The sequence below is a fragment of the Conger conger genome, chromosome 16, assembly GCF_963514075.1.
Source record: "Conger conger chromosome 16, fConCon1.1, whole genome shotgun sequence".
Classification (NCBI taxonomy): domain Eukaryota; kingdom Metazoa; phylum Chordata; class Actinopteri; order Anguilliformes; family Congridae; genus Conger; species Conger conger.
In genome coordinates, this window is record NC_083775.1 from 39,912,997 (window position 1) to 39,940,591 (window position 27,595).

Here is a 27,595-nt window from a genome sequence, read left to right on the forward strand (position 1 = left end):
GTTGTAATGTGTAGTTATTTGTGTTACTGTCACCTTCCTGTCAGCCTTGACCAGTCTGGCCCTTCTCTTCTGACCTCTCTCATTAACAAGGCATTGCTCTCTGGATGTTTTTTGTTTTTCATACCATTCTCTGCAAACTCTAGACTGTTGTGTGTGAAAATCCCAGCAGTTTTTGAGATACTCAAACCACCCGGTCTGGCACCAATAATCATTCCATGGTCAAAGTCACTTAGATCACATTTCTTCCCCATTCTGACATTTGGTCTGAAACATTGCTGAACCTCTTGACCATGTCTGAATGCTTGTATGCTTTTAATTGCTGCCTCATGATTGGCTGATTAGATATTTGCATTAGCAAGCTGGTGTAAAGGTCTACCTAATAAAGTGCTCACTGATTGTATGTGTATATTTGTGTATATGTGTGTTTGTGTTATATGCGTGTATGTGAGTGTGTGTGTGTATGTTTGTGTGTGTGTGTGTGTGTGTGTGTTAGCATGTGCATGTATGTGTGCGTGTGTGTGTGTTAGCATGTGTGAATGTGTGTGTGTATGTGTGTGTGTGTGTGTAAATTTGTGTAAATATTGTGAATATGTACTGATTGTACTCTGGTGTGTGTGTGTGTGTGTGTGTGTGCGTGTTTGTGTGTGTGTGTGAATATGTACTGATTGTACTCTGGTGTGTATGTGTGTGAGTGTGTGTGTGTAAATATGTGTGAATATGTACTGATTGTACTCTTGTGGGTGTGGGCTTCTCCTTACTAACTCTCCCCTTTTAGGCCTGGCCTTTCCTTCAGATGAGCTGCGTGACCATGGCGACAGAGTTCCCATGACCTCTGACCCCCCCCAGCAGCAGACCTCTGCCCTCAGTGACCTCATTCACGCTGCTCTTCTCAGTAAGGAGTATCTTGGCCAGGCCTCCCTCTCTGCAGGTATGATGCTGTGCATGGGAGCCCCACTTTTCACCTGTATATTCGCTGCCGGTTGGCCCACTGAGCTAAAGACACGGGTCCCCAGCCAAGGGGCAGACTGCACCCCAGCTGTAGGGAATAACTGCACCCCAGCTGTAGGGAATAACTGCACCCCAGCTGTAGGGAATAACTGCACCCCGGCTGTAGGGAATAACTGCACCCCGGCTGTAGGGAATAACTGCACCCCAGCTGTAGGGAATAACTGCACCCCGGCTGTAGGGAATAACTGCACCCCAGCTGTAGGGAATAACTGCACCCCGGCTGTAGGGAATAACTGCACCCCAGCTATAGGGAATAACTGCACCCCGGCTGTAGGGAATAACTGCACCCCGGCTGTAGGGAATAACTGCACCCCGGCTGTAGGGAATAACTGCACCCCAGCTGTAGGGAATAACTGCACTCCGGCTGGAACCTTTTTTAGGAACTTTGAGGTAATTTGGGGAATTCTTAGGTAATTTGGAGAATTCATACCGTTAACAATAATTTTCATAAATCTTAAGTATGGCTTTGTTTTTTTTAAGCATGAGACAATGAAAATAATTTAGAACCCTGGGTTTAAGAAATGTCAACAAACCTGGCATTGATTTAACTCCATCCCAACACATTTGTCTGTACTTCAACAAAGGCAGTTCAACAAAGAGCATATTAAATCAGGAAACATAAACGCTGAAGTACATCCAGCACATCTAGTACATCCAGCACATCTAGTACATCCAGCACATCTAGTACATCCAGCACATCTAGTACATCCAGCACATCTAGTACATCCAGCCTATCGGCAGGGGCGCTGCAGCACTCCCTGTGATGGGAATGGCCACGTGTCTCAGGGCCACATGTGTCTCACGCCCACGTGTGTCTCATGTGTGTCTCATGGCCACGTGTGTCTCATGTGTGTCTCACGCCCACGCGTGTCTCATGTGTGTCTCACGCCCACGCGTGTCTCATGTGTGTCTCACGCCCACGCGTGTCTCATGTGTGTCTCACGCCCACGTGTGTCTCATGTGTGTCTCACGCCCACGTGTGTCTCATGTGTGTCTCACGCCCACGTGTGTCTCACGCCCACGCGTGTCTCATGTGTGTCTCACGCCCACGTGTGTCTCACGCCCACGTGTGTCTCATGTGTGTCTCACGCCCACGCGTGTCTCATGTGTGTCTCACGCCCACGCGTGTCTCATGTGTGTCTCACGCCCACGTGTGTCTCATGTGTGTCTCACGCCCACGTGTGTCTCATGTGTGTCTCATGGCCACGTGTGTCTCATGTGTGTCTCATGTGTGTCTCACGCCCACGCGTGTCTCACGCCCACGTGTGTCTCACCTGCAGAGCATCGCCACTCGCTGCGTGTGCTGGTTCCTCCCTCAGTACCGGGGGGCCGAGGGGCAGAGGCTCTCGGTGACCTCGCTGCTTCCTGTCAGGGACCGGCAGGCTTCCTCACGACTCTTTTGGCACTCACAGGAGCGGAGAGCAGTCCCACCCAGGCAGCCGCGGCCCCCCCCGGCCGTGAGCTGCTGTCTGCCGGCGTTTCCCCCGGGGTGCTCACCACGGCTGCGGCCTCGTCTGCGGCAGCGCCCCGAGCCGACCAGGCCAGCACAGGAAGTGGAGTGACATCACTTCCTGCAGAAGAGGAGACGACAACAACTCTGATTACCACTACGACGATCACCACGGTGCAGGCACCTGGTAAAGGCATGCATTATCAGTTTGCATGCATTACCAGTTTGCATGCATTATCAGTTTGCATGCATTACCAGTTTGCATGCATTACCAGTTTGCATGCATTATCAGTTTGCATGCAATTCTGTCAAATATTGCCTGGAGATGAGACGTCGTTTCCTGGTTAAATATTATGCGCTGTAGTTGTTTTAAATTTTAATATGAGCATATTTCATGCAAATGGCAGCCCTCCTGTTCCTTTGAGTTCTTTGTAATGGAAACTGCATTTTAACAGTAAGTATTTTTAGAAAGAGCATTACATTTTAATACGAAAATATGAGGCATTTTTTAAAAGACATTATTGCTATCTTTGTGCTTGTTCCCCCAGCCCTGATTTCCAGGCACTCACATAGAAACAGTGGAGTGACATTTTTGTTCCTCAAGGATCAAATTTCCTAAATGTACCCTGAAAGTGCAGTAATGTTCTTTTAGGTACAAATGAGTACATTTTATAAATTCATTATAAACTCGGTGAGCACTTTATTAGGTATTCATTAGGCTTATTTTTTAGACTTAGTGGTCTTCTGCTACTGTAGAGGTTTAGCGTGTTGTGTGTTCAGAGATGCTCTTCTGCATACCACTTTTGTAATGTGTTGTTACTTGCGTTACTGCCACCTTCCTGTCAGCTTTGACCAGTCTGGCCCTTCTCCTCTGACCTCTCAATAACAAGGCATTTGTTCCCCATTGTGAAGTGAACTGAAGCTCCTGACCTGTTTCTGCATGATTATATGCATTGCACATTAGATAACAGCATCAATGTGAGTGTAGGTGGACATGTGTTCATAATAAATTGTTCAGTCAATGTATATTGTTGGCTAGGGTACAATGTTATGTTGATTACCTTTAGGGTGTCGCCCCAGCGACATGCATTTGTACATTTTTAGGCAGGTTTCATACCTTTATTTCTGAGACTGCATCCACTGGAATGTGCTTTCCTCTTTGTTCCAGTGCAGTGCAATGCCAGTCTGTCTGGGATGGAGGGAATAGTGGAGTCTCCAGATCCTCCCTCCTCTTCCTCATCCCTCTTTCCTCTCCTGGAATGCACATACACCATCAGCGTCTGCCTGGGTTATGGGGTGGAGATTCAGGTAAGCTCGTTCAGCCACGCAGAGCCTCGGGTGGTTCATACTGATTGTTCGGTGATTATCCCGTGCACCCCCTTCCTGCAGGTGAAAAGGGTGAATCTATCCAAAGATGAGATCCTGGCCATCTGGGGACTGGAGGGGGCGGGGTCAGAGCTCCTGGCCAATGAGACTCTGATGAGCGAGGGTCAGGTGATACGGAGTTCGACCAATCAGGTCCAGATTCACTACCGCAGCCTGCAGCCCACTGGTCGGGGTGTCTTCAGCCTTTACTATCGAGGTACCACTAATTCAGCCTTTACTATCGAGGTACCACTAATTCAGCCTTTACTATCGAGGTACCACTAATTCAGCCTTTACTCTCGAGGTACCACTAATTCAGCCTTTACTATCGTGGTACCAGTAATTCAGCCTTTACTATCGAGGTACCACTAATTCAGCCTTTACTATTGAGGTACCACTAATTCAGCCTTTACTAACGTGGTACCAGTAATTCAGCCTTTACTATTGAGGTACCACTAATTCAGCCTTTACTAACAAGGTACCACTAATTCAGCATTGATTAATGAGACTAGTCCTGCTGTTCTGTGTTAATAAATATGTTACTTTCATTAAAAAGGTTACTTGTGTGAGGACATGTGGAGAGTCAGTTTGCATGTGCGTGTCACTTTGGCTGAAACATTAAATGACTAAATTGTAAATGGTAAGGTTTGAGTGATGTAGAGTCTATTTATGTTTTTATCAAATTTTTCACTAATTCCTCCTTTTCTCAACCCCCTTTATCTCTCTCGCAAAAACACACACAAATGCAAACACTGAAATAAACACATACTCTTTCTCTCTCTCTTACACACACACACACACAGCTTTCCTCCTCTCCTGCATTTTCCCTCCCTCGCCTGTGGGGGGCAGTGTGACGGTGACTGGCCTGCACCCTGGGGGCCGTGCCCACTTCCACTGTGACCCCGGGTTCCAGGTCAGAGGTCACGAGGTGGCCACCTGCCTCAACTCTACCCGCCCCCGCTGGAGCAGCTCTGAGCCTCTATGCGTCGGTCAGTCACCCGTTCCCTGCCAGACTCCCCTCCGTCTTTTCTCTGTTTGTCATCTTGCAATCAGGTCTGATTCAGCTCCTCAACTCTTTGGGTTTGAAGCCATTCTCATCCAATGTGACACATTTTACGTTCTCCTCTACTGAATTACAAATTTGATTATTACAAAACAGGGGTGATAATATTCTGAAACCATTATAAATGGTTATCTGAAGCTGTGTTCATTGAAATCTGGGAAGGCTTCCGTGGTCAATAGGCTATTTGAATTCAGAAAGTACAGGAACAACACAAGATAACACAACAGACGCTGTACCGAGGAGACAATGTTAAACCAGTATACCTGTGTGTTAGCAGTGGCATGTGGATGTTTGCAGTTTTTTTATTGCGAAGTATTTTTCAATTGCGAGATGACTTTTTCAAAACTCTTCATACTCTCAGCACCCACAAGAAGTTTAGCAAAACAGTTAATTTCATGTAAAATGCATCAAACCTACCAAAACTCAAAATAAGTTAATTCACCAAAACTCCAGTGCTAGTTTTCTTTCAACAAGAATACATTGTTAACCAGAGCACAATGAGCTAAAAAAAACACTTAACAACTGGTGCCATTACAGTACATGCACTTAAAAAAACAATTTGTAGAAAATATTTAACTGCTGTACTAACATTATAAGACCTAAAAGTTAGTGTAAATTATAGATTTGATCCGAGAGGAGCCATATTTCATATTTTTTTTTGAGATTACAGTAAATTGATTACTTTACCATAATTACATCTGTCAAAAGAATACATATTTTCCAGTACATGACCCTAAAAGTTGGTCTAGTCCATATTTAACGTCAGTCACAAAAAACATCAATTTATTTTATTGCATAGCCTTCCATCATGATTTTTTTGTGCCTTTCATAATTCTCTTACTAGAGGTTTATCAGGAACGAAAAGCTATGCCAGATGCGAGACCGAGGCATAGCTGTTCGTTCAAAGTCTTTATTAACATAAAGGCAGCCAGAAAACGGGAATAGCAGGGGATAGGCAGTTTGTTATCAAGTGTCCAGGCAATGGGTCAATACTCCAGCAAACAGATGTATGAAGGGTAATCAAAAGCAAAGTCATAGTCATAGGTGAAGGTTGGGTAATGAGTGGGCAAAGCAGACAAAAATAGAATCCAAAGGCAGAAGGCGAAAGACAAAAACAGGTTGATAAAGTAGAGAGAAGGGAAAAGCTAAATGCAGCAGTCGAAAAACAAAACAGGTTGTTACAGGTATCAATAAGAAATAAATGCTGGATGGTCGGAACACATAACAATCTGGTGACAAACTGGCCAAACAGAGGGGTTTTTATAACACAAAGGTTTTTATAACACAGGTAACACGTGGGGAAGTGACAAAGGGTTTCACCCGTGAAACATGAAAGACTGGATCAATGTGGCGTAGGGGAGGTGGGAGGCAAAGTCTGACCACAGAGGGGGTGAAAACACAGGTGATGGTGAAAGGGCCAATGAATCTGGCGGTAAGCTTGGGGCAGGTGGAGCGAAGGGGAATGTGCTTGGAGGATAGCCAAACCCTTTGGCCCACACTGTAATGTGTGGTGTGGTGGTCAGCAAACGTATTCATATCCGAGACATTTTTGAGAATAGCGGTTTGGGCCTTTCTGATGCGCAGGCCGAACAAGGAGCTGGGCCACAGGTACTTCCACTTCTTTTTCCTCCTCTGGGAAGATTGGTGCTGGATCCCAGTCAACAGGTGAATGGGGATCGACCAGTGGAGGAGACGGGTAGTGTTCCACCCAGGAGGCCAGCGCACCATGTCACGCACCATGTCCACCGTGCAGTGGAGTGTCTTCCCCAGTTCCTGAGGGCCTCGGTCCAAAGATGTGAAGGAAGAGGAGTTCGGCAGCCTCCTTGGAGGAAGGGCGCTTCGGTCGGGCGATGAAGTGCCATTCCTGCAGAACCGGTTTACCACCGTCAGGACAACAGACATTCCTTTGGTGATGGGTAGAACAGTAATGAAGTCCAGGGTCATGTGGGACCAAGGGTGACGGGCAATGGAGAGCGGTTGGAGGAGCCCCTGGGGCCGCTGGTTGATGGACGTCCCCTGGGAGCACTCAGGACAGGCAGCAATGAAGTCAGCCATGTCAGGTTTTATAGTTGGTCACCAGAAGCAGCAGCCCAGGAGAGCCAGCAAATGGCTGACCCCAGGATGACAGGCGAGTCGGGAGGAGCTCCAGGACAACAGACAGACTGCTTCAGGAATGAACAGGCGGTTGGCAGGAGTGTCATCAGGAACCGGGCAGCCTATCGGGACTTCCTCCATCTTGCTGATGATGTCGAGCTGAGTGGCAGCGACCAGGGTATAGGATGGTGTACAGCCAGGGAAGCCAGACCGGTAGGTCAGGGTTGAGTGGAAGTGGTTGAAGAACAACAACCACCGGTCCTGCCGTGGGTTGAGTCTCTTGGCCGACCTCAGGTACTCAAGGTTGCGGTGGTCAGTCCAGACGATGAATGGAGTGGTGGCCCCCTCCACCAGATGGCCAACTTTACTGCCAAGAGTTCCGGGTCGCCAATGCTAGAATTTCTCTCCGTGGGCGAGAGGCGGCAAGAGAAGAAGGCACAGGGATGGACCTTCTTGTCCAGGGACTGCTAGGACAACACAGCTCCGCCCCCGCTGTCGGAGGCATCGACCTCCAAGGTGAATTGCTTCTCTGGGTCAGGACAGGAGCGGAGAAGAAGCGCTCTGGGTCAGGACAGGAGCGGAGGAGAAGCGCCTCTTCAGCTCCATGAAGGCAGAGTTGGTGTCCAGCAGAAGGTGAGCTTGTTGGAGGTCAGGGCAGACAGAGGCGCATACCTCCGGTATAAATTGGCAAACCCAAGAAAGCATTGAAGCTTCTTGCGATCCATTTCGATCTTCCCCCTGGAGATGACAAAGCTGAGGAACTGGATGGATGATTGGTGAAACTCACACTTCTTAGCTTTGACAAATAGACAGTTCTCCAGGAGGAAAGTCGTAGTCATAGGTGAAGGTTCGGTAATGAGCAGGCAAAGCAGACAAAAACAGAATCCAATGGCCAAAAAGGTCAAAAAAGAAAAACAGGTCGATAAACTACAGATCAAAACTAGACAGACGGGATAAGCTAAATGCAGTAGTCGAAAACAAAACCGGTCATAATGGGTATCAATCAGAAATAAATGCTGGAGAGTATGGTCGGGACACATAACAATCTGGTGACAAACTACACAAACAAAGGGGTTTTTATAACACAGGTAATAAGAGGGAATGGCAGTCAGGTGTGGGAAACAATCAGGAAGTGAGACGCAGGTGAAACGAATAACAGTGAATGAATGAACTGACAGAGTGACTACGGTGTGCACAGAGGGTAACAAAACAAGAAACGCAGATTACTTAGACAAAAGACTAGACAACAAAAAAGATCCTGACAAGGTTTTAGTAACTTATCCATAGCAAGCAAAACCCCAGGTCAACTATTTGTGCTGACAGGGCTGGTGTTGAAATATGTAAGGTCAGTCATGCAATTTATTTGAAGCTATTAAAAAGAATAAGAATTTAATTAAAGCTCTAGCTATATACAAGGACAAATGTTCATTTCATTTCATTTCATCAGATACAATCTCATCTGGATGTTAGTTGAAATGGAACTTGTAGCATGTAGAAATGTGTTTTGATAACTTAGATAAATTTCTGTAAGATGTTTACATTTTCTGTCATGTTCATACTGCTTGTTGCCTGCTATTCATAATTATGTGTTCTACTCCAACATACATACAACAATTCATTTTTAGTTCAAAATATTTTGTCATTAATGGCAGTCAGAGTTAGTTTGTCAATCATACAGAATTGAATTTTTCTCCCTCAATAATAAGGTGCTCGTCACCCATTTGTGACTGAAGTTTTGCAGGGAGCAGTAGCTGTCCACGTTCACGACATTTGTAGTAAATAAGTAAAATAAGAAAAAACAAGCAGAACAACTACATTTCTCATGAAAATCAATTCACTATATGGGAATGAACATGCGTGTCAACCATTGAGAAATGAACCTCGGTGATTGTCTAACTTTGATGCTGCCATTGAGTGACGCGATGGCTACAGTGGAGCCGCTGTCGTTAGTTACAATAGAGTCGTTCCCTGATGTCTGGTGGTGATGGCTGACATGGATGGCTACCGTGGAGTCGCTGTCGTTAGTTACAATAGAGTCGTTCCCTCGGCGTCTGATGTCTGGTGGTGATGGCTGACGTGGATGGCTGCAGTGGAGCCATTCCGTAAGATGAGAATTAGTGTCTGGAATAATATAATTGTTTACAATTTAAGCATTATTAGTGGTTCTGTGCCATGTAGAACTCTTATACTTAACTCTGCCAACCCAAGCTGCACACAGAGATATGCAAAGTGTTGGCTTGTGGACTGCTTATTGTAAGTGGACAAGTTGTAACGTCAATTACGGTAACGTCAGTCACGCTATATTTATGTAATTCCTGGAAAAATAAATAACTATTTGATTATTATTCTGTGTTCATTACTGAGATATCGTCTTTACATTGTGTGAGATGCAATTTTCAACTTCCAGTATTTTGAAGAATTTTTATCAAAGCTGACTAGATTTTTTGCATGTCCATTTTTTGTAACATCAGTCACGCGACAAACTTTCACCACAGCACAAAGAAGCACATAGCTGAAGATGAATTGACAATATTTCCATATCAAACAAGGGCCTAGTACAGTTATCCAAAAACCTTGAAACCTGTGCAATAATACTTGTCTCTCCAATTTGGAACAGTCATGATGGATTCACCCTTAGGTTTTGAACCTGAGTGTATCAGTTTTCAAATAGTGTGTGCAAACATTTGCAAATTGAGCTGTAGAAATCTACAGTTTTTTTGGTGGATTAGTCTGACAGAGAAATGAATGCAAGATTTTTGAAAGCCGTGTCCATTGAATGCAGTTTTTGTCAAAGCAATGAAAAAGTATTCACCATTTGGTCCACACAGAGTGCTGAAAACATAAACTTGCTCTCAAAAAATGTTTGTTACCCATTGTAAAAAAGTTTTTAAAACCTGTCCAACTATAACGACAATGACGATAATGCTGGGAGCATTAAACGATAAAACACTGCCAGCCAATCAAAATCCATCCAAATTAACACAGTGTCACATTTAAAATGGTATTAGCAATGGAATGTGGATGTTAACCCAGACTTCCTGTGTGTTAGCAGTGGCATCTGGATGTTAACCCAGACTTCCTGTGTCAGCAGTGGCATGTGGATGTTAACCCAGACTTCCTGTATCAGCAGTGGCATGTGGATGTTAACCCAGACTTCCTGTGTCAGTAGTGGCATGTGGATGTTAACCCAGACTTCCTGTGTGTTAGCAGTGGCATCTGGATGTTAACCCAGACTTCCTGTGTGTTAGCAGTGGCATGTGGATGTTAACCCAGACTTCCTGTGTCAGCAGTGGCATCTGGATGTTAACCCAGACTTCCTGTGTCAGCAGTGGCATGTGGATGTTAACCCAGACTTCCTGTGTCAGCAGTGGCATGTGGATGTTAACCCAGACTTCCTGTATCAGCAGTGGCATGTGGATGTTAACCCAGACTTCCTGTGTCAGCAGTGGCATGTGGATGTTAACCCAGACTTCCTGTATCAGCAGTGGCATGTGGATGTTAACCCAGACTTCCTGTGTCAGCAGTGGCATGTGGAGGCTGGATCCGGAACGCCACTGTTGGTCGGATCGTGTCTCCTCCGCAGCCTCCCGCAGGTAACCATAGCAGCAGCAACCTGAGCTGCACGTGGGTGGTGGAGGCGAGGCGGGGGCACAGGCTCCACCTTCATTTCCAGAGCTTCAGCATGGACGAGGACTACAGCAGGTCAGAGCACATCACCATGGCACCAGTACACATCACCATGGCACCAGCACACATCACCATGGCACCAGAGCACATCACCATGGCACCAGCACACATCACCATGGCACCAGCCCACATCACCATGGCACCAGCACACATCACCATGGCACCAGTACACATCACCATGGCATCAGCACACATCACCATGGCACCAGAGCACATCACCATGGCACCAGAGCAGATCACCATGGCACCAGCACACATCACCATGGCACCAGCACACATCACCATGGCACCAGAGCACATCACCATGGCACCAGCACACATCACCATGGCACCAGCACACATCACCATGGCACCAGAGCACATCACCATGGCACCAGAGCAGATCACCATGGCACCAGAGCAGATCACCATGGCACCAGAGCACACATCACCATGGCACCAGCACACATCACCATGGCACCAGAGCAGATCACCATGGCACCAGCACACATCACCATGGCACCAGCACACATCACCATGGCACCAGAGCAGATCACCATGGCACCAGCACACATCACCATGGCACCAGCACACATCACCATGGCACCAGAGCAGATCACCATGGCACCAGAGCACACATCACCATGGCACCAGAGCACACATCACCATGGCACCAGCACACATCACCATGGCACCAGAGCAGATCACCATGGCACCAGAGCAGATCACCATGGCACCAGAGCACATCACCATGGCACCAGCACACATCACCATGGCACCAGAGCAGATCACCATGGCACCAGAGCACACATCACCATGGCACCAGAGCAGATCACCATGGCACCAGCACACATCACCATGGCACCAGAGCAGATCACCATGGCACCAGAGCACATCACCATGGCACCAGAGCACATCACCATGGCACCAGAGCACATCACCATGGCACCAGCACACATCACCATGGCACCAGCACACATCACCATGGCACCAGCACACATCACCATGGCACCAGAGCAGATCACCATGGCACCAGCACACATCACCATGGCACCAGCACACATCACCATGGCACCAGAGCACATCACCATGGCACCAGCACACATCACCATGGCACCAGCACACATCACCATGGCACAAGTTCACATCACATAACATGTTTAAACCAGATGTGGGAGAAAATACACATTTTAAATATGTTTAAGTCTTTGGGTGCTGCAAAAATGTAAATCACACCTGACAATTTACAGTGGAAAGTCTTACTAACCGTAATATGTGGACAATCATGCAGCAGAAGAATTTTATTTAGAGTGAAAATAGATGAGTAAAAGCGTGTGTAATCAGCAGGTTTTGCTTGACACAGGGCTGGTTTGCTTTTTTAAGTTCTGTTTTGGTGACCCCCCCCCCCTTTCCCCAGATTGACAGTGCGCAGTGGGAACAGCTCTGCCTCTCCCCTGCTCTTTGACTCAGACCTGGACGACGTGCCGGAGAGGGGGGTTTTGAGTCTGGGCTTGTCTCTGTATGTGGACCTGTCTGCTGACTCCTCCGCTGCCCCCCTGACCCTGGCCCTGCGCTACGAGGGTGAGGGGCCCCTGGCCTTTCCTCTGCGTCTCTCTTCCTCCCTCTGTCAGCTCAAGTCAACTTCATCTGTAGAGCGCATTTAGAAACTACTGAGGGTGACCAAAGTGCTTCACTAAGTAAAAACAGATATATAAAAAGAATTACAATTGCTACAAAACATTGCACAAAGACAATAAATACAAGAGATTTTTAAAAAGTACTGATAGAGGGGGCGGACCTAACATAAAGAGGTAAACTATTCCACAGCTTTGGAGCAGCAACAGCAAAGGCAGGAGCGCAAGGCCACAGATATTGCTGAGGACATTTGGGGGGCCAGAAACAACAATCTCAGTCTTACTTTCTCCAAGCTTGAGAATATTTTTTCCATCTAGCCTTTGATGAATTCAGAGGGCTCTTGTTGCTAGACTTAATGGAAACGCTTGTTGCAAGACTTCTTTTATAGAAGGTAAAGCTTGGTATCATCTGCCTAGCAGCGGAAAGAAATGCCATAATTTGTAAAACAAAAAAAACACCAAAAAAGTGGAAGTATCTGTTAGGCGTCTTTCCAACTGGAACAGAAAATAGCAGTTTAACCTTGCCTTTGTTCTAATACTTAGACATAAAAACTGCAAAATACCCAAGGCTCAAAGGAAAACAACAAACCATCAAATAAAGACCGTCACAAAAAGTCAGTAACAACAGTGCTGGCCTTTTCTCTGTATGCCGAACAAACCTGGTTAACCTTTGTGCCTGTCGTTCATTTTTAAATGGTATTTCCAGATCAGGCATTACCCACTGTACCACACCATCAGTGACACCAGCCTTTTCCCGTGACATCAGTTTCTAAAAGTTTGTGAAGCATTCCACTGAGGTGGCAGAACTGCACAGAGGCTTGAAAATTATGAGCTCGCCTATACACTAGTGTCTGTCACAAGATACACAACTGTATCATTATAGAACTGTGGGGCCAAGATTGGGCTCCTTGATCAGAAGCTGGACCACAGCATGTTTGAGACAAGACAGCTGTTGATAGTGGACAGAAATTTCATGGCCTGAATGATGGGATTAAGTATGGCATTTATAGCATTGAATAGGAGTCTATGATCATTTTTAGAGATAATATCAGAGAAACACTGGTTTCCTGGAATTTTGCCAGGCAGTCCCTAAAAATATCACAGGACATCCATCCATCCATCCATCACAAACTCCACACAGAGAGGCCCTGGCCGACCGGGATTCAAACCCAGGACCTCCTTGCTGTGAAGTGGCAGTGCTACCCACTGCGCCATCCGTGCTCCCCCCCCCGCCCCCCCCACCCCCCCCACTGCGCCATCCGTGCCCCCCCCACTGCACCATCTGTGCCCCCCCCACTGCACCATCCGTGCCCCCCCCACTGCACCATCTGTGCTCCCCCCACTGCACCATCTGTGCTCCCCCCCCCCGCCCCGCTGGTGTGGGGTCTTTGCTGCCCGGGCTGGTGTGGGGTCTTAGGGCTGGTGTGGGGTCTTAGAGCAGGTGTGGGGTCTTAGAGCAGGTGTGGGGTCTTAGAGCAGATGTGGGCTCTTAGGGCAGGTTTGGGGTCTTAGAGCAGATGTGGGCTCTTAGGGCAGGTTTGGGTTTGAGCTCCCTGTTCTTAAGAAGAGCCAAAGAGACAAGAATGTTTAAACAGGTGGAATTAAATCAAGTGACCTCATCCTGTTAAGGCTCTGTTCTAGTGCATGGGTGGGCCCCTTGGTCTGGTATCTGCTCAGGCCCTGTTCTAGTGCATGGGTGGGTCCCCTGGTCTGGTGTCTGTTAAGGTTCTGTTCTAGTCCATGGGTGGGCCCCATGGTCTGGTATCTGTTAAGGCCTTGTTCTAGAGCATGGGTGGGTTAGGGTTAGGACTCAGAGCTTTCAGTGTGTCTGTCTCTCACAGCTTTTGATGGGGACCACTGCTACGAACCCTTCCTGGCTCATGGCAACTACAGCAGCAGTGACATCACTTCCTCCCTGGGAGCTGTGGTCTCCTTCTCCTGCTCCCCCGGCTTCGTCATGCAGCAGGGTTCAGGGGTCATGGAGTGCGTGGATCCCAGCGACCCCCACTGGAACGAGAGCGAGCCAGTCTGCCGAGGTACTGATGCCATCACAGCGCCCCAAAATCACAGCGCCCCAAAATCACAGCGCCCCAAAATCACAGCGTCCCAAAATCGATGAAGAGCCGTGATGAAGTACCATACACCTGGCTTACTTCCTCATGTCTCTGTGTTCATCCCTCTCTCTCCCTCTCTCTCTCTCTGTCTTTCTCTCTCTCTCTGACTCTCTCTCCCCTCCCTCTCTCCCTCTCTCTCCCTCTCTGTCTCTCTCACCCCCTCCCTCTCCCCCCCTCTCTCTCCCTCTCTCTCCCCCTCTCTGTCTCTCTCTTTCTCTCCTCCTCCCTCTCTCCCTCTCTCTCTGTCTCTCTCCCCCCTCCCCCCCTCTCTCTCCCTTTCTCTTTCTCTCTCTCCCCTCTCCCTCTCTCTCTCTGTTCCTCTCTCCCCCTTCTCCCTCTCCCTCTCTCTCTCTCTCCCTCCCTCTCTCCCTCTCTCTCCCTCCCTTTCTCCCTCTCTCTCTTACCCTCCCTCCCTCTCTCCCCCTCTCTCCTTCTCTCTCTCTCTCTCTCTCTCAGCGCTCTGCGGAGGGGAGCTGACCGAGCCTTCAGGAACGGTGCTGTCTCCTGATTGGCCGCAGAGCTACTCCAAGGGGCAGGACTGTGTCTGGCTGCTGCATGTCAGTGAGGACAAGCGCATCGAGCTGGATGTGCAGATGTGAGTGCAGCAGGCACTAACCCTAACCCTTTATGAACCTGGGCCAGGCTCAGTTTCAGCAACAAATAAACAGTGCCCTCTAACTAAATGTACTGCAATGCTCAGTCTATCTTTGTTCAAATAGCCAAATTGTAAAAGTTTCATTTAACTGGCTGTTGATTATTTCAGATTGTCTTTTATCTGACATTTTCTTTATTGACCTCTAATTCTCTCTCCCTTTTTCAAAGTTTGAACATTCGCCACAGTGACATGCTCACCATATTCGATGGCCATGACCTGATGTCGCACGTGATTGGCCAGTACCTGGGGTCCAGGGAGCGCCTCCAAGTCGTCTCGGGGGAGTCGGAGGTCATGATTCAATTCCAGAGCGACCCAGACGATGGGTCCTTCTACCAGCCCCGTGGGTTCAGGATTCAGTACCGAGGTGAGTAGGTCAGCGCTGTGGTGAGTAGGTCAGTGTTGTGGTGAGTAGGTCAGTACTGTGGTTAGTAGGTCAGTACTGTGGTGACTAGGTCAGTGTTGTGGTGAGTAGGTCAGTACTGTGGTTAGTAGGTCAGTACTGTGGTGACTAGGTCAGTGTTGTGGTGAGTAGGTCAGCACTATGGTGAGTGGGTCAGTGTTGTGGTGAGTAGGTCAGTACCGAGGTGAGTAGGTCAGTGTTGTGGTTAGTAGGTCAGTGTTGTGGTTAGTAGATCAGTGCTGTGGTTAGTAGGTCAGTGGTGTGGTTAGTAGGTCAGTGTTGTGGTGAGTAGGTCAGTGGTGTGGTGAGTAGGTCAGTACTGTGGTGAGTAGGTCAGTGTTGTGGTGAGTAGGTCAGCACTGTGGTGAGTAGGTCAGTGTTGTGGTGAGTAGGTCAGTACCGAGGTGAGTAGGTCAGTGTTGTGGTTAGTAGGTCAGTGTTGTGGTTAGTAGATCAGTGCTGTGGTTAGTAGGTCAGTGGTGTGGTTAGTAGGTCAGTGTTGTGGTGAGTAGGTCAGTGGTGTGGTGAGTAGATCAGTGTTGTGGTGAGTAGGTCAGTACTGTGGTTTGTAGGTCAGTGTTGTGGTGAGTAGGTCAGTACTGTGGTGAGTAGGTCAGTGTTGTGGTGAGTAGGTCAGCACTGTGGTGAGTAGATCAGTGTTGTGGTGAGTAGGTCAGTGTTGTGGTGAGTAGGTCAGTGTTGTGGTGAGTAGGTCAGTGGTGTGGTGAGTAGATCAGTACTGTGGTGACTAGGTCAGTGTTGTGGTGAGTAGGTCAGCACTATGGTGAGTAGGTCAGTGTTGTGGTGAGTAGGTCAGTACTGTGGTTAGTAGGTCAGTACTGTGGTGACTAGGTCAGTGTTGTGGTGAGTAGGTCAGCACTATGGTGAGTAGGTCAGTGTTGTGGTGAGTAGGTCAGTACTGTGGTTAGTAGGTCAGTACTGTGGTGACTAGGTCAGTGTTGTGGTGAGTAGGTCAGCACTATGGTGAGTGGGTCAGTGTTGTGGTGAGTAGGTCAGTACCGAGGTGAGTAGGTCAGTGTTGTGGTTAGTAGGTCAGTGTTGTGGTAAGTAGGTCAGTACTGTGGTTTGTAGGTCAGTGTTGTGGTGAGTAGGTCAGTGTTGTGGTGAGTAGGTCAGTGTTGTGGTGAGTAGGTCAGCACTGTGGTGAGTAGGTCAGTGTTGTGGTGAGTAGGTCAGTACCGAGGTGAGTAGGTCAGTGTTGTGGTTAGTAGGTCAGTGTTGTGGTTAGTAGATCAGTGCTGTGGTTAGTAGGTCAGTGGTGTGGTTAGTAGGTCAGTGTTGTGGTGAGTAGGTCAGTGGTGTGGTGAGTAGATCAGTGTTGTGGTGAGTAGGTCAGTACTGTGGTTTGTAGGTCAGTGTTGTGGTGAGTAGGTCAGTACTGTGGTGAGTAGGTCAGTGTTGTGGTGAGTAGGTCAGCACTGTGGTGAGTAGGTCAGTGTTGTGGTGAGTAGGTCAGTGGTGTGGTGAGTAGATCAGTGTTGTGGTGAGTAGGTCAGTGTTGTGGTGAGTAGGTCAGTGTTGTGGTGAGTAGGTCAGTGGTGTGGTGAGTAGATCAGTGTTGTGGTGAGTAGGTCAGTACTGTGGTGAGTAGGTCAGTGCTGTAGGTCAATGCTGAGCAGGTGAGCAGGTCAGGGGGGAGCGCTAGGTAAGCTCACAGAGTAAATCCAGCTTCAGCTTTTTTTTTGACATAAAGCACTTTGTACACCATGAAAGCACTCCACAAACAGTGTGATTATTACATTCCATTGGAGTGTTTTACCTTCACCAGCAGTAGCTGCATGTCTGTATTTGTGGTCTGTGGTCTGTGGACCGGTCTGTGGTCTATCATGTCTGATATTACTGACGCTCTCGTCCTCCAACCAGAGGTGGAGCGCAATGACACATGTGCTGCCCTTCCTCCAATCGAATTCGGCTGGAGTCGCTCGTCCCACCCCTCGCAGGTGAGGGGCAGCGTGCTGACCTATCAGTGTCAGCCTGGGTATGACATGGCCGGCCCTGACATCGTCACCTGCCAATGGGACCTCTCCTGGAGCAACAGCCCTCCCACCTGTCAGAAATGTGAGTTTCTGGGCACGAAGGGTTCAGAACTGCGTGAATGAGACGCACCGTGTAACCTTCGTATCATATTCGTGAGCTAGTAAGCCTGTAACTTGTTTGTTGTACAGCATTGTCATGTATGTTTATTTGTAATTGAGGGTAGGGCCAACATTGAATGAAAGCACATGACTTCAACAAGCTATGCGACTCGAGTTGGGCCGCTCTGATAGAGTTCCCCGGTGCTCTCTCCCCTGGGCAGCTCCTGAGCCCCGCCGCTGCCCCGACCCGGGGGAGGTGCTGAACGGGGCGCGCTCCCCCCGCCCGGAGCCCGCCTTCGCTGTGGGCGCGGTGCTGCACTTCTCCTGCAACCTGGGCTACGAGCTGGAGGGGCCCTCCCAAATCTCCTGCCGCGGGCGCGACGCGGGAGAGCCAACCTGGAGCGAGCGCAGCCCGACGTGCGTCTGTGAGTCCCCCCCCTCGTGTGGAAACGGGAGCGTAGCCATGCGCCGTGCGCTCATTAACACTCCCGCGGTTCACACGCGCCCCCTCTCTCTGTCTCCCCTTAGTGAAGTATGACCCATGTCCAAACCCAGGCGTCCCTCACAACGGCTATCAGACGCTGAACAAGCGCAGCTACCGCCCGGGGGAGTCACTCCACTTCTTCTGCTATGAGGGCTACGAGCTGATCGGGGAGGTCTCCATCAACTGCCTCCCCGCACACCCCTCCCAGTGGAACAGTCCGCCTCCATTCTGCAGAGGTGAGCAGGGGGGTTCCCCAGAGGTGGTATGTTCCAAAGCAGCAGAGTTGAGGTTAAACATTTCACAAGAATGGATGTTGTCTGTATTAATGTGGATCTCTCTCTCTTTCCCTGTCTCCCATTAGCTGTAGCATATGAAGAACTGTTGGATGGCCCCAAGCAGGAATGTAATAATCAATCTTTCCTCATTATTTTGTTCTTATGTACTGTATGTATATTTTTGAGTTACATAATTCTGTAATTATATCTCATGGTAGTGTTCAGGTCAACGGTCCCATCACACCAGATTAAGAAGACGAACAGCGCGTTAGCCATCGCCCTGCCCATTATCCTGCTGGTCTGTCTGTTTGGAGGGATCTACATGTACTACGCCATGTGAGTTCCGTAGCCACGGGTGTCTGTTAAAACTGGGTTCCACCAAAACGAGGTCTCTGTCGGGGGGGGGGGGGGGTAGCTTGCTGTCCTGATCCTCCATTCTTCATGCTTTTCTGCCAGAGCCTGCAGACACCCACGGAGGCCACTGTTCCGGAAGCCTCTGTCCCACCGGCCAGCCTACAGCCCCATCTCTGTGAAAACCGACTTCAGCAACTCTGTCTACGAGGGGGCGGTGAGTCAGTGTCTCTGTGTCTATGAGGGGGCAGTGAGTCAGGGTCTCTGTGTCTACGAGGGGGCAGTGAGTCAGGGTCTCTGTGTCTACGAGGGGGCAGTGAGTCAGTGTCTCTGTGTCTACGAGGGGGCGGTGAGTCAGTGTCTCTGTGTCTATGAGGGGGCGGTGAGTCAGTGTCTCTGTGTCTACGAGGGGGCAGTGAGTCAGTGTCTCTGTGTCTACGAGGGGGCGGTGAGTCAGTGTCTCTGTGTCTACGAGGGGGCAGTGAGTCAGTGTCTCTGTGTCTATGAGGAGGCAGTGAGTCAGTGTCTCTGTGTCTATGAGGGGGCGGTGAGTCAGTGTCTCTGTGTCTATGAGGGGGCAGTGAGTCAGTGTCTCTGTGTCTACGAGGGGGAAGTGAGTCAGTGTCTCTGTGTCTACGAGGGGGCAGTGAGTCAGTGTCTCTGTGTCTATGAGGAGGCAGTGAGTCAGTGTCTCTGTGTCTACGAGGGGGCAGTGAGTCAGGGTCTCTGTGTCTATGAGGGGGCAGTGAGTCAGGGTCTCTGTGTCTATGAGGGGGCAGTGAGTCAGTGTCTCTGTGTCTATGAGGGGGCAGTGAGTCAGGGTCTCTGTGTCTATGAGGGGGCAGTGAGTCAGTGTCTCTGTGTCTATGAGGGGGCAGTGAGTCAGGGTCTCTGTGTCTATGAGGGGGCGGTGAGTCAGTGTCTCTGTGTCTATGAGGGGGCGGTGAGTCAGTGTCTCTGTGTCTATGAGGGGGCGGTGAGTCAGGGTCTCTGTGTCTATGAGGGGGCAGTGAGTCAGTGTCTTCGTGTACAACGGGGCGGTGATACAAATGTTTTTGATACAAAATGTAAAGAAAATTTACCTTCACATGACCTACCAGTCAGTAGTAGTAGTTCAAGATGGCATTTGCTTAGGTATTGTCCCAAGAAAAACATAGTTCTTGAAAATAAACTTTTTAGTCAGAAAACAGTTGTAGCTTCATGACAAGTTCACCATAAGGTGCGGTATTTGGTTCCATAAATATGTCTGTATCGAATAATTTGCAAAAGTTGTATTTCTACCAAACCGGAAATACAAAAAAAACTATGTGTTTATTCATGCAACTTCTGAATTGTATATTTTTGTTCTTATATTGGAACATAATTTTTTGACGCAGAGAAATGGTATCAAGGATTCTTAGCATTTTGAATTGAATTTGGAATTGAGTTTTGAATTGAATCTCACTATCTGCCATTTTTTTCCCCAGGACACGAGAGAGTACGAAGTTTCAATCTAAATATTGAATGCCTCCTTAGAGAGAATGGAATGATCAAAGAGGAATAACTGGGAGAAAAACTCTTTCTTTCCCCCATACCCACTCTCCCTTCTCACTCAATCCTTCTTTATCTTGTTTGCTCCCATTTTTCATTCTTGTCTATCTGTCTGATGGTCTGTCTGTCTGCCTTTCTATGTTGCTTCAGTCATTTCTCTCTGTGGCTAGCAGTCAGTGATTACTGAGAGGTTTGGCGCTGAAGCAGTGATCTCCAGCTTCACGGCAGGGCTGAGGGGGTGCTGGGTGGCTCATCAGAATAAGGCACCATGCTGTGGTCAATGAGTGAGCCTTATGGTCTGACAAAGTATCTGACCCACACCAGGGCCAAGTGTTCCTGGCAGCCTGGCAGGGCCATGGCTCTGGCATTGCCCAGGGATGGAGGGTTTCAGCCTGGCAGGGTCATGGCTCTGGAATTGCCCAGGGATGGAGGGTTTCAGTGGCAGGATGGCCTCATGACTCTCAAGGTCCCCTTGTTTGGTCTTTTTCTCTCAGGCTGAAGAATAAGTAAACATTTTGAGTTCATTACATTAAATCACATTATATTACATTACATTACATTATTGGCATTTGGCAGACGCTCTTATCCAGAGCGACGTACAGTTGATTAGACTAAGCAGGAGACAATCCTCCCCTGGAGCAATGTACAGTTAAGGGCCTTGCTCAAGGGCCCGACGGCAGTGCAGATCTTATTGTGGCTACACCAGGGATCGAACCACCGACCTTGCGGCTCCCAGTCATTTACCTTAACCATTACCCTACAGTCATGTACCTTGGTACCCGAGTTCGACCCTCCATTGTTATTATACCCTTGTGTTCTGGCTTTTCTCTGCATGCTGAATGCAAAAGCTTATCCTTGGGTCAGTGTGGGCTGATATGTTTGCAGAGTTAGGAACATAGGGTATTTTGGTGGACTGCAAGCACTGCACTCTGTCCTGTAAGAATCAGAGTCATTAGAGCCTTGGCATACCGGAGAAAAACTGTGTTAACGTTCAGCACCGATCTGTAATTAATGCAAAGAGGAATGGGCGTCCATTGTGGGGTCTAAAACCACATATAAACATAACACTGTTCCTCTTTCAAGTAATTATTCTGTCTGTACTTCTGTGTAGTTGGTTCACTCAGTAATCAGGTTTAATTAACTGAAAAAGCATGGAATGCCTTGTAGTTGAGTCTTGGGGATCTGATTAAGCACCTGTAGGGAAGGTCTAAGAAATTAAAAAGGCAAGGGTGAACACTGAAGACAGACTGAAAATGACTGACAGACACACAGGAAGACAGACTGACGGACACATCCCTGCATTGAAAAGATCTCTGAGACCTGTGTGTGCCTGCACACCTATGAGCTGGAACAGCTGATTTGCTGACTACACTTAAAGGAAAACACCAATATTTGGGGGAAATATACCTTTCCTTAACTTGAGCCCCGTCTCCACCTGACAGCCGAGACAAGACGAGACTAGAGAAATCTCGGAACGTCCGTGTTTAAATCTAAAAACATCTGCGAATATGGACCACACCAAAGTGCCGAATAAACAAATAAACGACTCTTTCCATGACGACCTGAGTTAACTGTAACGTTAAATCAGAAATTGTTCTAAAACTCCGGGGTTAAGACTTGACATGCTCAGTTTTTGAAACGCCAGCCGGCAAGAGCCGGCAGTTCTTATGATAAAACTTTCTTCTAACAATTTAATTTGAATTTTTGTGCATTCACTGGCCAAATTTCCATGTTAGCATTATTGTATTGCTAAACTGTTTCATTTCAAATACACATGATACCTTGTGTAAGTAAGACAGCTTCAGACTTGCTGTAAGGTGTATTCCTTCACTTTGAAGGAGGTAGGTCTTGATGCTAAGCTAACACGTTATGCTAACACGCTATGCTAACACGCTATGCTAACACGTTATGCTCACACGGACATTGAGCCTGTGAATGCACAAATATGAAAATGAAATAGAACATCTTGTCTAAGTCTGGGTAAGTCGAAAAAAGGTATTTCCCCAAATATTGGTGTTTTCCTTTAAGGCATTTCCATCCTTCTGCTAATACCGCCTTAAAAGAGCATGGTCCAATCCACTGTTTTAAGTGTAACAGTATTTTATACCTGAATAGGCATCTGTTGTATTGTACACACTACACGTTGAGACAATACACAAGAGAATTCTGAGCCACAGTAGAGTCAAGCACAGGAAAGCACCCAAGCATTACACACTCCCTCCGCAGCCCAATGGTTTCCTGATAGAGAGGGATTAAGCATTACAACACTTGACTTACTTGCATGGATTATTCAGTTTTAGGGAACCTAAACTCTGCTCCATCGCTCCAATGCAGAACATAAGACGTATTTACGCCAAATATCATAAATCCACTGTGTTCTGTGAAAATGTCAATAAGACACACACTGGTTTTCAAAAGAATTACATAAGCTGCTTTCACATGACAAGAATCAAACATTGCTTTTAATGCCAAGACTAAGGTGGGGACAGAAGATTTGAGAACCGAGTGCCGCCAGTTGAAATTTGATGTCCTCCATCCAGGAAACCATTGGTTTGTTGAACTGTAAATAAGGTGTTAAGAGTAAGTGAGAGTCATGGGTTGTCTGTGAAACTTGCTTTGTGAAACCCGTAATGTTAACAAACTAATAGGGCTAACTTAGCTTACAGGAAACACCTCTGCCTGGCCTCTGTGTTGCTAGTAGTAGTGATAGCCTACATCTGCCTGCTTCATACAAAGCTGTGACGTGACTGGACGTGCTAGGAAAGGTCAGCGTCAAACAAAGTCAAAGTTTAAGCTGTTTGAACCCTGATGGCTCACAGCGTGGCTTTATTTAGAGCTCTGCGCTACGTCAGCGCCCCTCCCTCCACAGCAGGGCCACGGTGTGATGCCCTTGTCACGCGCTGAGATGCTGATCGCGCGAGAGACGCTCTTCAAAAGTCAAAAGCATTTTATTTCCACATTTTATTTCATTTTGTGATATGTTCAATTTGTGATATGTTCATTTTGTGTTATGTTCATTTTGCGCTATGTTGACTGTGTTATGACTTCATTCGTTTGTGTTACTTTTCAATTTTACACTCTCCCTGTGGTGGTCTTGCGTAATTTGATAATGTATATAATGCACTGCTTTCACCTTTCACTCTATGGTGTGCATGTTTATGTGCGTACTAAACCCAGGAAAAACTGGACTAATGTTTTTTTAAATAAACAAAAAATAATAACAATTACTATGATTAGCTATGATTATTATTTGATCAATGCTATTGGTGTTGTAGTTTGTACACATACGTTTTACTTGTAAAACTGGCTGCGTTCTGTGTTGCAGTATTAAACAAATATGTATTCCTTTAATTATGCTTATGTTTTATATGCTTTCCGTTCTCATTGAGCTGTGCTTGTTCAACTGTGCCAAACTAGGGGTGCAGAGAACTCTAAATCAATGTTATACTATATGCTGTCAATAATTCTGTCATTATTAAATTTGTTAATTTATTTGCTGAAATTTTAAGGAAAATAAAAGATCTTTGTCACATGGTAGAAAGTTTCTCCCTTATTTACTTGTTAGTGTATTTTGTTTGTGTGCATGGTGTAATGAGTTTGAGTTATATTTGTTGCATCTGGCAGTCGGAGGGTTGTGGGTAATGGGCTTTGGATAAATGCAGTAGTATGATACATTATATAGCTCCAAATTAGCAATACCAAATTCACTTTAAATTAAGTGCGTCAACCTCAGTCTTGACCACAATAGGTAGTCATACAACCGAAAGGTTGATAGTGCAATTTTATTGACCTCACAGAAAGAAAAATGGCACTAGGGTTGTGCTGGAGATGCAAACAACAATGTTAGTAATGTTGCTGCAGTGCAAACCACAGTAAGTATCATAGGCATTTAAATCAGTATTTTGTTATTATTGATAATAATGCGGATCGATTTTTGCAGTTTGAGTAACTGCTGATCTCCTGGGATTTCCACGCGCAACAGTCTCTAGAGCTTACTTACTCTGAGCGGCAGTTCTGCAGCCGGAAACACCTTGTTGATGAGAGTGGCCAGACTGGTTTGAGCTGAGAAAGGCTACAGTAACTCAGATAACCACTCTGTACAATTGTGGTGAGCAGAAAAGCATCTCAGATTGCATAACACGTCAAACCTTGAGGCGGATGGTCCTACAACAGCAGAAGACCACGTCGGGTTCCACTTCTGTCAGCCAAGAACAGAAATCTGAGGCTGCAGTGGCCACAGGCTCACCAAAACCACAGTTAAAGATTGGAAAAACCTGGCCTAGCCTGGTCTGATGTTTTTTGCTGAGTCATACAGATGGTAGGGTCAGAATTTAGTGCCAACAGCATGAATCCATTAACCCAACCTGCCTTGTGTCAACTGTCCAGGCTGGTGGCGGTGGTGTAATGGTGTGGGGGAATGTTTTCTTGGCACACCTTGGGCTCGTTAATACCAATAAATCATCACTTGAATGCCACAGCCAATTTGAGTATTGTTGCTGACCATATGCATCCATTCATGGCCACAATGTACCCATCTTCTGATATTCTATTCCAGCATGAAAATGTCACAAAGCAACACTCATCTCAAACTGGTTTCTTGAACATGACTATGAGCTCAATGTTCTTCAGTGGCCTTCCTTGTCACCGGTTCTGAATCCAATAGACCACCTTTGCAATGTGGTAGAACGGGAGATTCGCAGCATGAATGTGCAGCTGCCAAATCTGCAGAAATTGCGTGATGCAATCTTGTCAACATAGAATAGAATCTCAAAGGAATGTTTTTAACATCTTGTGGGATCCATGCCATGAAGAATTGAGGCTGTTTTGAGAGCAAAGGGCCCCTACCCAGTGTATAGTGTTCCTAATAAAGTGCTCAATGAGTATGTATATTATTATAGATGATTTACGCGGTTTTTCTCCAGATTACGCGGTGATTTTCATTGCACATTGTTTTTTAAAGCATTCTTAAATTTGCTGTTTGTTGTTTCCCAATTTTGTTTCATCTGCTGTTGGACTAGCTTGACATTTTGGAAATCATGGTCTCTCCAGTCTAACTAAATTTTCAGTGAAGGACACAAGCTTGTGGAAGCACAAATTTCAAACACAACACCAATCTGTACAGTGTCTGGTGTTACTCTGAATCATTTATTTTAAGTTGGGCTCCATCCATTGATTTTGGTATAACAGTTGTAAAAGTTCTTTTTTTTAGAAACAAACCATATTTCTGAATTTGGTCCACATGTAAGTATGTAAGAGTGTTTTGTACACATTTGAGTAAATATATTAAGATGCCACATTTTGAAATGTAATATATACTCAGTGAGCACTTCATTAGGTATTTATTCAACTTATTTTTTAGACTTATTAAGTCTTCTACAGCTGTACTGTTCTCCTCTGACCTCTCATTAACAACGTCTTTCTGACCGCAGAAATGCTGCTCACTGGATGTTTTTTGTTTTTCACACCATTTTCTGCAAACTGTTGTGTGTGAATATCCCATGAGATCCGCAGTTTCTGAGATGCTCAAACTACCCTGTCTGGCTCCAACAATCATTCCACGGTCAAATCACAATTCTTCCCCATTCTGACATTTGGTCTGAAAAACAGCTGAACCTTTTGACCACATCTGCATGCTTTCATGCATTTAGTTGCTGCCACATGATTGGCTGATTGAATATTCACATTAACAAACGGGTGTATAGGTCTACCTAATAAAGTGCTCACTCAGTGTATATGGCAGGGGAAAGTACACATAATTTTAGCGGTTGCAAAATATTTGCAAATATTCGCAACAGGGGCCAGGGATTTTGGGCCCTGTGAAAAGATCTCAAATTGGGCACCACCTCCCCTGGCCACCTCATCCCCGCACAATTAAGGCCAGTTTATAGTCTGGCTGCAGAGCGTCGCTGCGACCGACAACATGCACAGTGTCGAGGACCCGGCCCTAGGCCCGCCTGATGAGAGATTGACAGAAGATAGGTTGGGCAGAAATGCATTGTTAACCCCTCGCACACGCCAGTGGGGTGGTAGTAAGCACGCCCGTAAGAGGAAAAATATGTGGTTCAGAGCTAATGTGCAGCCCTACTTGTCAGCAGAGGAGTCTGAAGTCGGAGGACTTAGATTTAGGGTACTAAGGAGCAAGGAAGGCTAAAGGTCTGACTGAGGCCATGCGTAACATGAATGTATAATAACATTCTTGGTTGAGAAGCTTTTATCTCCCTGAAGGGGGAGCTATAGGATAAGGTAAAGGCCAAAGAGGATGGATGTTTGAAGGGTGTATCTTGACATTAACATCTGGTGGAAAGGTGGATTAGAAAAACAAAGGGGTTATATGAACCTTATGTGAATCACGTAAAGGCACCGGTATACAGTTGAAAGAATATAAAGCAATGTATGTGATTAGCAAACTGAAAGATGATATTTAACCTGTGAGCTGTATAATTCTATTTACTTGACTACAATAAAATATGCTTAATCATTATCATAATTGAGTGGAATTGAGTCAACTACAAAAACTACAGTGAATACAGGAGATCATATAACAGTGTTGCATCACACCACTTCACTTCAAGACTGGGCTGGAAGTTCAGTAGAACTTACCAGTTCTCCAGGACGTTCGAAAGTACTTAAAGGAAAAGAGAGTTTGTCTCCGAGACACCTCCTCGTGGGGTACTGCTCGTGGGAACGTGAGGTCTGAGCTCAGCACGGGGTCTCAGGCTCACGACAACAGCGACATTGGGTTTATACTCTAGGCAACTACAGTGCGTCTATATCTTTTCGCTGTCGGCGATAATTCATGAACGTTCTGTGATTTCAGTGTAACATTCACTCCACTGAAATGTTACAAGACGAGAACATTTATCAGCTGCTGTTTATATTACAGAATCACATAAATCCAGGAACAGATATGGCCATCCCTGCCTTTTACGGCACCCCAGGGTACACGTAATTTCTAGATGGTGGTGGTGTATGAGTAGGAGGGGATAATTTAGAGAATACTACATTTTATAGGTTTTATTCATTTCAGACAGATGGGGTGAGTGGGTAGTAAAAAATATCTGACTCCACACGACAGCTGGGCAAGAGCACATTTTGCCGGTGAAGGTAGTGTGACTAACAAAAATAAGAGAAGGACAAAAACGGCAGGTGACCTAATTTCTACCTGCACAAGCAACGAATTGTTTACGTTGGGCGGAGAGGAAAAAAACTCAGTTGAAAGTTTTTCTCCAGATTACGCGGTGATCTATACGCTTGGCCTACATCTGTCACACAGCGAGTTTAGACCAATCGTAGGTGAGTCCGCTGTGTTGGAAACCGAAAGCAGAACAACGATGGATTGAAGTAACCAATCATACTGCGCATGTCAGCACGTTGTGTGCGTTAATAAACGCTGCGTTATATGGCAGACGC

General features: G+C 46.7%; 1 protein-coding gene across 1 annotated transcript in view; it reads left to right on the forward strand.

Annotated features, from left to right (window-relative positions):
- Positions 1 to 22,810, forward strand: part of LOC133115388 (seizure protein 6 homolog) — a 26,246-nt gene extending 3,436 nt beyond the window's left edge. Inside the window, exons 3-19 of the mRNA XM_061225277.1 lie at positions 776 to 928; positions 2,421 to 2,645; positions 3,627 to 3,766; positions 3,848 to 4,040; positions 4,627 to 4,812; positions 10,502 to 10,682; positions 12,064 to 12,227; positions 14,122 to 14,316; positions 14,851 to 14,989; positions 15,217 to 15,413; positions 17,334 to 17,528; positions 17,767 to 17,970; positions 18,074 to 18,265; positions 18,391 to 18,432; positions 18,523 to 18,640; positions 18,761 to 18,872; positions 20,122 to 22,810. Of these exons, the coding sequence (XP_061081261.1) occupies positions 776 to 928; positions 2,421 to 2,645; positions 3,627 to 3,766; positions 3,848 to 4,040; positions 4,627 to 4,812; positions 10,502 to 10,682; positions 12,064 to 12,227; positions 14,122 to 14,316; positions 14,851 to 14,989; positions 15,217 to 15,413; positions 17,334 to 17,528; positions 17,767 to 17,970; positions 18,074 to 18,265; positions 18,391 to 18,432; positions 18,523 to 18,640; positions 18,761 to 18,872; positions 20,122 to 20,151 (2,666 nt within the window). The 3' untranslated portion in view covers positions 20,152 to 22,810. The remainder of the gene's footprint in view (positions 1 to 775; positions 929 to 2,420; positions 2,646 to 3,626; positions 3,767 to 3,847; positions 4,041 to 4,626; positions 4,813 to 10,501; positions 10,683 to 12,063; positions 12,228 to 14,121; positions 14,317 to 14,850; positions 14,990 to 15,216; positions 15,414 to 17,333; positions 17,529 to 17,766; positions 17,971 to 18,073; positions 18,266 to 18,390; positions 18,433 to 18,522; positions 18,641 to 18,760; positions 18,873 to 20,121) is intronic.
- The last annotated feature ends 4,785 nt before the right edge of the window (positions 22,811 to 27,595 follow it).